This window comes from Microdochium trichocladiopsis (assembly GCF_020744255.1).
Source record: "Microdochium trichocladiopsis strain MPI-CAGE-CH-0230 chromosome Unknown B0I36scaffold_4, whole genome shotgun sequence".
NCBI lineage: Eukaryota > Fungi > Ascomycota > Sordariomycetes > Xylariales > Microdochiaceae > Microdochium > Microdochium trichocladiopsis.
Window position 1 is genome coordinate 1,948,191 of NW_025763547.1, and position 11,763 is coordinate 1,959,953.

The 11,763-nt window shown below is 57.3% G+C and overlaps 4 protein-coding genes across 4 annotated transcripts; 3 read left to right on the top strand and 1 right to left on the bottom strand.

Moving 5' to 3' along the window:
* Positions 1-183: 183 nt before the first annotated feature.
* Positions 184-3,191, top strand: B0I36DRAFT_373567 (dynamin family protein; the record flags this gene model as incomplete). The annotated part of the gene is made up of 3 exons (XM_046160205.1): positions 184-499; positions 581-2,611; positions 2,746-3,191. 3 exons carry the CDS (start codon positions 184-186, stop codon positions 3,189-3,191), a joined length of 2,793 nt encoding a protein of 930 aa, XP_046013992.1.
* Positions 3,192-4,343: 1,152 nt separating this feature from the next.
* B0I36DRAFT_348258 (uncharacterized protein) lies at positions 4,344-5,414 on the bottom strand (the record flags this gene model as incomplete). Its single annotated transcript, XM_046156669.1, has 3 exons — positions 4,344-4,636; positions 4,827-4,951; positions 5,383-5,414. The coding sequence occupies 3 exons, from the start codon at positions 5,412-5,414 to the stop codon at positions 4,344-4,346; spliced, it is 450 nt and encodes a 149-aa protein (XP_046013993.1).
* A 1,922-nt stretch (positions 5,415-7,336) lies between these two features.
* B0I36DRAFT_361869 (nucleophile aminohydrolase) lies at positions 7,337-8,838 on the top strand (the record flags this gene model as incomplete). The annotated part of the gene is made up of 3 exons (XM_046158557.1): positions 7,337-7,447; positions 7,504-8,248; positions 8,321-8,838. The coding sequence occupies 3 exons, from the start codon at positions 7,337-7,339 to the stop codon at positions 8,836-8,838; spliced, it is 1,374 nt and encodes a 457-aa protein (XP_046013994.1).
* A 1,364-nt stretch (positions 8,839-10,202) lies between these two features.
* On the top strand, positions 10,203-11,555 carry B0I36DRAFT_348260 (uncharacterized protein; the record flags this gene model as incomplete). The annotated part of the gene is made up of 1 exon (XM_046156670.1): positions 10,203-11,555. One exon carries the CDS (start codon positions 10,203-10,205, stop codon positions 11,553-11,555), a length of 1,353 nt encoding a protein of 450 aa, XP_046013995.1.
* Positions 11,556-11,763: the final 208 nt, after the last annotated feature.

Here is an 11,763-nt window from a genome sequence, read left to right on the forward strand (position 1 = left end):
CACGATCACGACTGTTACGACCTACCTACCAACCAACCTCCCACGACCACGCCTTGACGACCACATAGGAACGGTGATCACAACCTCGAGCATCGAAGTTTTCCCCTCCCCCGTGCGCCGCCACCTGTGGATGGTCGCATACATCCAGTCTTCGTCGCTACGCCTCCGTTTCTCGACTCCGGCATGAGCGGACGGCTGATGGCGACGGCGGCCAGCCGACTCCCCGCCGCGGCGCGGGGAGCCAACTCGCAGGTCGCCGCCGCTCGTCAATATCACAAACTGCCCTCGGGCGGCCTCCTCCGCGCAGATGCGGCCATTCGGGCGACCCAGCGCCGCATGTGGTTCGGTTCCGGCAACTCGTTCCACAACGCCGTCGCTGTGCGGAACGCCTCGTTTGCTCGGTACCTGCCCAAGCTGGTCGTCAAGTTCATCCGCATACCGGCCATGGCCGGAGGCGTCATGATCGGCGGGTTTGCCTGGGTCCAATACAAAGCGCAGCGTAAGTGCAGGCAAGATGTCTTTGGAGGGGTTAAGAGCAGGGGGACTGTGGTGGGCACTCAACGACTAACATTTGTTGCAGAGGCTGGAACCTATGCGTGGGACGTCATGAACTCGGCCAAAGATGGCATCACGAATACAGCATCAGGGCTATTCGTCGGCTTCAAGGATATTGCCGACCAGACAATGAGGGGCCTGAACAACACGAAAGAAGAAATAGAGTCATCAGAATTCGTCCAAAACATCATGCGCTTGCAGGAACAGATTGGCATGGGCGGAAGCGGCGGCAAGGGCGGTCCTGGCGGCGAAGAGCCACCAAAGCAGAGCAGGACAGGCGTCGCGGCTGTGGGAGGAGCCTCGGCGGCGGCATACGGCTACGAACACGCCGACGATGACCCGAGGTCGGCCGATGAGGCTGCCAAAGACGACCAGATGATGGTGCTGACGAAGAAGATGATCGAGATCCGCAATATGCTCGCACGAGTAGGCCAGTCCAGCACCTTGACCCTGCCATCCATCGTGGTCATCGGCTCCCAGTCTTCCGGAAAGAGTTCCGTGCTCGAGGCCATCGTTGGACACGAATTCCTGCCCAAGGGCTCCAACATGGTCACGCGGCGGCCGATCGAGCTCACTCTGATCAACACGCCAAACTCGAACGCCGAGTACGGCGAATTCCCAGACCTCGGACTGGGCAGAATCTCGGACTTCTCATCGATACAACGGACTTTGACCGAGCTTAACATGGCCGTGCCCGATACGCAATGTGTGTCGGACGAGCCTATTCGCCTGACCATCTCTTCCCCAAACATTCCCGACCTGTCTCTTATCGATTTGCCTGGCTACATCCAGGTTGTTGGACACAACCAGCCGCTTGAGCTGAAGCAGAAGATCTCCGAGCTCTGCGACAAGTACATCCAGGCGCCGAACATTATTCTCGCTATTTCAGCTGCGGACGTGGATCTGGCCAACTCGACAGCTCTGCGCGCTAGCAGAAGAGTCGACCCAAGAGGCGAGCGGACGATTGGAGTCGTTACCAAGATGGACCTGGTCGACGCAACCCGCGGTTCTGCGATCCTGACTGACAAGCAGTACCCTCTTCGCCTTGGCTACGTTGGTGTCGTATCGCGCATGCCTTCGTCGACAGGACTGTTCAAGTCTGGCCGGACAAATCTCACCTCGGCCATCGCCAAGAACGAGAACGCCTACTTCTCTGCCCACCCGCTAGAGTTTGGTCCCGACGCTGACGTCCACGTTGGCACCACTACGCTGAGGAAGAAGCTCATGCAGACTCTTGAGCAGACCATGTCCGCCAGCTTGCAAAGCACCAGCGACGCGATCCGCCAGGAACTGGAGGAGGCGAGCTACGAGTTCAAGGTGCAGTACAACGACCGCCCTCTCTCTGCCGAGTCGTACCTCGCCGAGAGCTTGGACGCCTTCAAGCACTCCTTCAAGCGCTTCGCCGAAGAGTTTGGCCGGCCAGAGATGCACCAGATCCTCAAGAACGAGCTGGACCAGCGTGTCCTGGACCTGCTCGCGGCGAGATACTGGAACAAGCCGATCCATGACCTCTACGTGCCCATCCCGGAACCCAACAACCTCGTCGACCTGCCCAAGGCTGACCCAGACTCGCTCTACTGGCGCCGGCAACTGGACGCGTCCACGTCTTCCCTGACAAAGCTTGGCGTGGGCCGGCTCGCGACCAATGTGGTAGCCGGCGCGATCCAATCGCACATCAACTCGCTAATCAACCAGTCCACATTCGTCAACCACCCATTCGCACGCGATGCCATCACCAACGCGGCCTCCAGCATCCTTAACGAGCGGTTCTACAGCACTAGTGATCAGGTGGAGAACTGCATCAAGCCATTCAAATTCGACATTGACATGGAGGAGCGCGAGTGGGTTGCGGGCAGAGAGCACGTGCAAGGCGTGCTCAAGAAGGAGTTGACCGCGTGTGAGGGCGCGATGAAGGACCTCGAGAACACGGTCGGGGGCCGGAGAAAGCTGCGCGAGGTCATGGGCTTCGTGGACAAGGCTAGGCGAGGAGATGTCACCGTCGAGGGCGAGGTTGCGAGTGGTGCGGGTGGTTTCAGTGCTGCCTTGCTTGCCAAAGGTTTGTTTGTCCCTTTGCCTTTTCGGGCTGGTTGTTTTCCTTTTCCCCCCCCCTCCCTTTCCTTTTCCCCTGGCTTCCCCGTCACCTTCCACATTTTGGTGCAGACAAAAACTAACGGTAGCGGTGTCTTGTAGCACGCGAGGCGGTATTCCTTCGCGACCGCGCCGAGATTATCAAGATGCGCCTCTTGGCCGTCAAGAGCAAGCAATGCGCGAGCATGAAGAACAAGTACCACTGCCCTGAGGTGTTCCTCGATGCTGTGGCCACGAAGCTCGCCTCGACGGCGGTGCTGTTCCTCAACGTGGAGCTCCTGACCGAGTTCTACTACAACTTCCCGCGGGAGCTGGACCTGCGACTCGGCCGCCACATCTCGGATGAGGATGTGGAGAAGTTTGCCAAGGAGGACCCAAAGATCCGGAAGCACCTGGAGGTCATCCGACGCAAGGAGCTGTTGGAGTTGGTTCTGGAGAAGATGGAGAGCCTGCGGCACCTGGAAGGGCGGGACGCAACCAATCGCAACAACGGATCTGGTGGCAGGAAAGATGGAGAAAAGGAGAGAGGGCGATGGGGCCTGTTCTGAGCAAATCTTGGGTGGAGAAAAAGGGATGACATGGGAGGGCCCGGGCGCCCTGTTGCGTCCCACTCCCTCCGATGCCCGGGTTGATCTCCCATGGGGCGGCATCGACACGACTTTGTTTATACTTGATGACATATAATATCCCCCTCAGAAATCCATGTACTTATTTTGTTCACTACTAGCGACAGCCAAGAACATCCGGGAGCTGCAACGATGCCAACGGTCAACGGCGGGTGCTGGGAGATCCCCACTGTTCGCTTTGTCTTCAGCGTCATAGCTTCAAAGCACCGTGGGACCATGCCTCCTTGTTGCCGGAACGGATGTTCCCATGCTGGCGTTAGCACTTGTTGCGGTTGCTTCTGGGGACCAGGAAAACTATTTCGTGTCTGTCATGGTGTGTTCCGCAGCAAATAGAATTTCTCAATTACCTCGAAGAAGCCAGTCTCGTAGAATGTCACCTTGATGATCATGCAAGCGGTGCTCGCGCCTGCTCGTGTCCAGCCACGAGACAGTCTGATGTGCTCATTTTGCCAGTCAGCCTTACGTGCGGCCGGCCTGATTCAGCACAAAGTCGCATGAACGTTCTGATAGCATATACAATGAGTGCAAGTCGAGACTCACGATCGTCGTGGTTATAGCCGACGGCTGGCTCGCGACTGTTATGGTGATCAGCCCGTTAGGCTGTGGTTGGTGAAACAAGTCACGCCGAGCAGCGAGCACGCTAGAGTTGGTATGCACAGACAGTCCTTGACAGTCCGGAGCTCCGCCGGCCGAGACGACCATGACGACTTGCCTGAGGTTGGCCGGCTGGGATGGTCTTCGCCGTGTGTCGCCTTGCTAAGCGGTTGCTAAGCGGGTCAACAGCGTCGATCGCGACGTTTGCCTTGGTGGTCATAAAAAACGCTCGACGACCAAAGGGGGTATTCCGTCAGGTTGGATCGACAGCCGGGATAGCTCTGGGAGACGCACGGGCTTTCAAGGCTCCCCGGGGAGTTTTTTATGGTGCAGTAGAGCTGAGTGGAGTAGTAAGACCGGGAGCCGCCCCAGCGTCTGGGTGTGGAGTACAGCTTGGGATCAGCGATATGTTTTGCCAATGTTAGCATGGAAAATGCCAGCTGCAATATGCCAACTGCTTGATCGACACGCGGCAAGAGACTAGACAAGTGGTGAGCATCCATCTGTGCCCGTGAGGTGGAATTCGACCGAGTCAAGGAGCGAACCCGTGTGTTGATGGGGTCCACCATCGGGTGCCCGCTGATGTCGAAGTTTGCTTCCCAGGGCATCGGGAGGTTCACCCTGGTCCCCCGGTGTCTCCATCTTCTCCCCTGCCGTTGCTTGTTGGAAGACAGCGCGGGAGGGAGTTTCAGGTACCGCCCGCCGGTTGTGCCCCTGACGTGGGCGAAGATGGGGGGTGCGAGGGATAGGCGCGGTGCCCGAATAGCCTGTCGCTACGTGTTCTGTGTGCTGATGAGTCTGCGATATCTCGGACCTGCCAAGTCATTCTCGTCCGTCCCGCCGAGGTCAGAGTGCTGGTGAGCAGGATTCAATGAGGCGTCGGGTCTTTTGAACGTTGCAGAAAACAAATTTCGAGTTGACCAAAGGGGAAGCTGCGAACGCCTCGGCGGACACGTGGCTTACATGCGTGCATCGCGTGAGCTCCCGAGTTGCCCAGACCGTTCGTGGTTACTGAGGCAGCTTTGTACTGATTGTGCGATTCTGTGCCTCCTTGTACCAACTGAGCCACGTGGACAGAAGCTTCACTTCTGTATCGTCAGACGTCTTGACCTTTAGAATCGCCTAGCGCATGGAAAAGGGGAGCCGGCTGTCAACGCTTGCAGCTGTCAAGTTTCACCTGAACGTAACAAGACCCGGGGTCTGGTGGAGGAGGGAGGCGTACTTCACCGCCCCTCGCCTGCAAGTGCCCAGGTCATGCGAGTTGTCTTAATGCGCGGGAACCTGCATTCACTGCCGAGATCTGCCATGCTCTTCTCAGACCTCGAGTTGGGCCAACTTGGGGCTAAATGTTTCGAGGCTGGTGCAGACAATGGCAGACCAAGTACGCACAGCATCCATCACGACGCCCAGTCTGAAGTGCATGCTTTCCATGCTTGGGGCCGCGCTGCTGAGTCAAGGATAGCGTTTGATGTCTTCATTTGCCGCAGCTGCCGAGCTGTGATAGTAATGATTTATTTACTTGATCCTTGCGAGCAGGGATCCCGCTGCCATATTTAAGCCATGGTGCCAACAGCAACCGTTTAGGCTCTATTCTTGCAGCATGCTGACTCGTGGGTCTAAAAGCACACGCCGAATGGACACACGATCAATCTCGACAGAGTAGTCCCAAGGGCCTCCCGTAGGTGTTCATGTTGCTGTCCGTCTGATCGGTGTAGCAATGGCCATCAATACGCCGACCCGATCTGCCCATGCACGATCTGCCGTGCGGCACAGCAACACAACACCGCAACCGCCCACGCATTCTAGCGCCAGGCGCGCTAAACGGCACACTGTGAGGCACATTGTGAGACCGCCGCAGCCCCTGGACTAGCTTCTGGAAAGCCTGAGACCGGGAGGTCGGCCCAGCTAAGGTATGGTTAGAGCTTGAGCTAGACAATAGGCGATTGTCTTCGACAGCCGCTATGAGCGCTCCATCGTTAGCGCCGCCCCGGCGAGCGTTGCCGTTCTTGCAATCAAAGTCTCGACTCGGCTATGAGCACAGCTGAGAGCAGACCGCAGCTCGGACGAGGCGCGCACATTACACTCGTTGAAAGTACCTTGTAAGTTACTTAAAGTAGGTACTTAGGTATGCATAGCACCTCAAGGAATGCGCAAGCTTTTGCGCTGGCCGTGCCTGTTGTGACGCCAGGCGGTGATGAGCTCGGCAGTCCGTGGCCTGTTTTATACAGTAGCTGGAGGGCTAGACGCCTAGCGGTGGTGGCCAGCCAATGCCCAGGGGGCCACATATCAAGTGGTGCTGTAGGGCCGTGCCGGACCAGCATCTGACGTCGCATTGCCAGCCTCGACTCGCACCGTTCTTGATGCTCGGCACGGAACCTTCCCAAAGGTTGGTACGCTAACGTTTCTCGAGGGTAGCGTGCAGTGTACCTTTGGGTAAATTATGATGCTTCAAGTAAGCGTACGTACGCACGTACGTACCAGGTTCCGAAAGGTTAGCTGTATCCGCCGCTAGGACCGTGGCCCTGGGTCCAAAGTGAGTCGTTCTGCGTTCCCCCACTGCCCACTAATTTGGTTGCACTTGCGATGCAGGGTCCAGCGGTCGAGACAATCGGCGCAGGCGGCGTACGCAGCAATTGCGGGCCTGCCTGGCTGCTTGCAGCATGCCTTGTGAGAGGAGCCCTGGAACGGAGCCGACAGCAGGACCAGGACGGACGGACGAGCGTCAACGACAACGACAGGCCCCCTTCGGGGTCCAGCTGCTGGGGCGTTCCGGCTGGACCGCCAGGTCGTGCCCATGCTACCTCCCAAAGTACCTGAGCCACCTCAGGGATCATGGCGGGGGTGTTCAGCGGCCCAACTGAATGGTCCGTGACACGCCCGCCCGCCCGCTCAGCTTGGGGACAGCGTGGGAAACAAAAGAAGACACAAGAGACGACCTCGTCGGACTTCTCTGTTTGCGCCATCTCTCACGCCTCTTCCACCATCTCGAAGCAACTCACAGCTGTCTGCTGCTGCAAGGTGTGCCACCTACTGGTCCGCCGACCTCATTCGCCCACGCTGTGCCGCCGTTTACTGTTCCAGCGTCATTCCTGCTCCGCCCTGCTCGCCCGCCGCCCGTTGGCCTCACGCTATCCATCTCCCGCGCGCCTCCTTAGGCCGCGATTGCACCATCGCGCACCCTCCCAAACTCTCCTTCTAGTTCCTAGCTCGGGGCCACCGCCGGTCATCCTTCTCAACAACATTCTCTGGTCCCTGAATTAGAACCATTGATACCGTGCTTTTGCCCATCCAAAAGCACGCGACACCTGGCTTTCTCAAACGTCCCCCACCTCTGACTGACAGCTCGCCGACATCGCTCTCTGTCCTGTCTTGACGAAAGTAGCGTTGCCACCACGGCCTCGGAGTGGGCGGCGCTTTTTGCACAATCCCCCCCGGCTTTAGTCTTTGCACTCCCAAGACAGAGCTCAGCAGTCATGTGTCGGTTTCTGGTCTACCGCGGTAACGATGAGATCATTCTCTCCAAGCTCATTCTCGACCCCACGCACTCGATTCTTCGCCAGTCCTTTGATTCGCGCTTGCGACTAGTATGTTAGCCAACCCCTCGCATATGAATCGTCTTCTAACTCAACTCGCGTTGCAGGATACCCGCCGAGGACAGAACAATGCCGACGGCTTTGGCATTGGTTGGTATACTGAGCCCAAGCTTGGCTACGAGCCGTGCATCTTCAAGTCGACGACACCAGCCTGGAACTGCAGCAATCTTCCTCGTATCGCTTCCAAGACGGCGTCTCGCCTCATCTTTGCTCATGTCCGAGCCACGACTGAGGGCTCGCTCAGCGAAGACAACTGCCATCCTTTCTGCCACGGCAGTCTCATGTGGATGCACAACGGCGGCATTGGTGCCTGGAAATACGTCAAGAGGCGATTGGGCGAGAAGCTCGAGGACAAGTGGTATCTCGGCGTCACTGGCGGAACGGACAGCGAGTGGGCCTTCGCCCTATTCCTTGACCGACTCGAACGACTTGGAGTCGATCCTAGCTCTCAGCCCCCCAGAGGATTCAACCCTACACTGTTGAGGAGAGCCATGCTGCAGACTATCGAGGTCATCAACGAGCTCACTTCTCAGATCCCGGAACGCATCAAGCAGAACGAGGATCTCGACACACGAAGCCTACTCAACTTTGCAGTCAGCGACGGTCACAGCATAGTGTGCACTCGATATGTCAGCAGCAAGACAGACGAGGCAGCAAGCCTATTCTTTTCCTCTGGCACCCAATGGGACTTGAAGAAGACCACTTCGGCAGGCAGTGACTATCAGATGGACCGGCAAGACAAGGGAGCCGATGTGGTACTAGTTGCTAGCGAGCCGCTGACGTTTGAAAGAGGTATGTGCCTACACTGCATATCACTTGACCGTTTCGTTTCCCGTGTTCCAAGAGCTGACCACTTCGCTGCAGAGAAATGGGTCAACGTGCCTACCAACTCAATCCTCACTGTCCAAGGGCAGACAGTCATGATCAGCCCGATCTTGGACCAATACTCGCAAAAGGATCCTCACCACAAGCGATCTACGGCCTTCGCCGATACCAAGGGTCTTATCTCGACTGACAAAGCGGCACCGACCACTGCCACCCTCCCCGACGCTGCAAGCTCGGACCTGCGAAATAAGCTCACCGCGGCCAACATCATCCCCAACCACACGCCACGCAGTCAAACCCCAGATCGCTCCTCTCAAGCAATGCGCGCCTACCCGACCGCTGTACAGCGGATGCTGGCACCCGGCGATTTACCCATCCAGGGCAACATCAAGAGAAAGCGAAGGTCACTTGGCGTGGGGGAGTGGGCTCATCCGGCCGAATATATTGATGGCCAGGAACACTACGTGCCTGACAGCCCGGTGCTAAACCCGTCGCTCAGGGGCTCCGACCTCACTACCTCGGAGAAAGCTGCCCGTATCTTAGGCATGGCGCTGTAGAGTGCAGCATTAAATTCTCGGTGGACCGCATCTTCCGCCTGGCCGGCAAGTGTTGACACTCCAGCTTGCCATTATGACCATTTATGACATTTTGCATGGCGTTTCGGGCGTTGTGGGTTTTGGGGGACTGGGCAGCGCGTACATACTGGGATAGATTCATAGAAAATGAATGGCAGATGCTGCTGGGTTATTGATATCAGAAAGTGTATGAGAATTGTAGCCTGAATGTCTGGCTGGGCCCACCAAATTGAGCCGCATTTGCGCGTGCGCAACAACCACGACTGCTTTTGGCGGTTCTCCACATTCCCCAGCAACCACCACTACCAAATTGCCTGCCCTTTGCACGCGGCAACAACAAATTTCCCACCGCCTCGCCTTCAGACATTTTTACCCTTCTTTCTTCTCCTTCGTACACCAGGCGGCGACGGGCGACGGTCAGTCGGCGGGATTTTTCCCCTTCTCGTCAAACAGAACAATGCCCCCGCCGCGGCATCGGCAGCAGCTGCCAGGAGCTCCGCCTGCCTGAGGGCTTCTTGCCAGCGACAAAACGAGGCGTCGTTGTTGTTGCCTGCTCCGTGAGACACTGCACGCACGCACGCAACCCTCATTCTCGTCCTGTCTGGTTCTTGTTGTTGGGCGACTGCAAAGCAAGGCAACGGCATTTTGATGGGAGCAAGATCATTTGCTTCATAAGCACACGACGCAGTGCACGACCGTTTTTTTCCGTCAGCAACGGAAGCCAGAGGGTGGGACATATCTCGCAAGAAGAGAGAAAAAAGAAAGTCCCCGGCACATCACACCAGAGGGGTGGCAGCAGCTTGGCCGGGGCTTTTTGGGTGGGCTGATGTGCGCCCGTCGAGTGTGACGAAGTTTTTGTTTCCACATTTCCCACCGTGCTCAAACAGCTTCCCATCGCCGGAACGGGGTATCAACGATCAACCCGTTCTGCGGGCTGCTACTGGAGCGACCAGCTGTGAGAGACAGACAGCCGTCTCTTGTCTTCGCTCAGGGTTTACCTTGACGAGCCAGCCTAAGGGAAAACGCTGCTAGGATCCGACCATCAGTTGTGGGAGGATCAGAGAGCTCCCCACTGAGTCAAAGGTCTGGGGCGAGGCACCACCCAAACGGCAGCCAGATCCTGCAATACCACCTCTTTTAGGCGTGCAAGCAAACAACGAAATCAGGGATCTCTTCTTGCGGGAGGGAATCTGGCGAACCAATCTAGCCCAAAAACAGACTGCTGGCTGAACGAAAAACGTGCCTAAGTCCGCAGACTCCATCACAAACCAAGCAGACGACTGGTGGAGAATAGGCTGGAAAAGGGGGGACGGGGAGAAACGTAACAAAACAGAAGAGCCACAGAGATGGAGGCATTGCGCAAACAGCTCGGCGAGGCCGAGGGCCACCTGCAGGACCGCGACAAGAAGTACCGCGAGCTCAATGCCAACTTCAAGGCGAGCACGCGCGAGTGGGCGGACAGGGTGACTGAGCTGGAGGCTGCGGTCAAGGAGCTGCAAGGCAAGAATCAGGAGCTGAAGAGCCGGAATATCCAGCTCGAGCGACGAGATCAGGAGTACGAGGCCAGACTCCGGCAAGCTCGGCAGCAGCAACCGCTGGAGACGCAGAACGGAAAACAGCCGCCGGAACAACAAACGCCTCCTCCTGGCGGCCTGATCATCACGCCAGAGAACAAGAGGTATATGGAGGAGAAGTATCAAAAGGTCAAGGACAGGCTTGCCGAGGCGGAGAAGAAGGCCGAGAGGTTGGAAAGGCAGCTCTACTTTTACCGACAGAAGAAAAAGCCAGCACAAGACGCACTAGGCAAAAGTCAGCAACAAGGCGACGCAGAGACAGTCGTCAACGAGAAGGGCACGACCCCCGAGAACGAAGGGGATCTTGCACCAGTATCAGACGCCGACATGGTGGCCCAAAACGCGCTCATAGTCACGAAAGAGGACGTCCGGCACTACTACGACCTCGTGCGCGAGTGCATCGGCAACCTCACCAGGGAATACTTCAACGAGCCGCTGGATTCAAAAGCCCTGGACAGTGGAAGCGCGGTGCCGGCCCAACACGCCGCGATCCTCCAGAAGCTGACTCCCAGCTGGAAGAGCTTCCTCACCGACCAGGGTTACACGAGCTACATCTTCCGAGCGCTGATATGGCGGTACCTTGACGAGTTCATGTTCAAGAAGCCCGAGAGCGTCTGGGGTGCCGACATTCCACAGGCCCTAGCGCTGCTCACGAGCAAGATGGCATTATCCGCGAGGCCGGGCACCAACAGGGACGAGTTCAAGCGCTGGCGGGCACAAACGGTGGACCTCTTGCGCGGCAACAGGAGCATGTGCAAATTCGACGACGCGGTGATGAGTCATCTCACGCAGACAATTATGGGCTCGATAGAGTGGTACTTGACCAACAAACCACGAAATCACTCGCGCGTGACCACCCAGGTGAGCGAGATTGTTGCGCTAGGCGCGGAGCTGAGCGCCCTGGTCGCCCGCTCGCACTTTGCGGTCATGATGTCGCCGCGTCCCGGCAGCGACCTGATCCACGGCTTCCAGCCGTCATACGAGACCATGGAGTTGCGGCACCATCAGCTGCGTGGGGCAGGACCTGGCGAGGGGGGCGTGGTTGATCTTATGGTCACCCCGTGCTTGATTTCGACAGACGGCGAGGATTACATCGTGCTGGAAAAGGCCGAGGTCATGATGTGATGATGCTGTACCAGAGGAATAGATCCAAAATGCTTCTAAGAAGGGGTCTATATCATCATGTTCACAACATAGCAGACTCTGCTCGTCTTGGGATTGGAGTTCTGGACGTTCGTCATCTAGCAAAAACTGTGATAGGGGCTCAGACGGGAAATAAAATGACGACAGGGAACTGGAGCAGGAAAATTCAAAGAGCACGGAGGGGGTACCT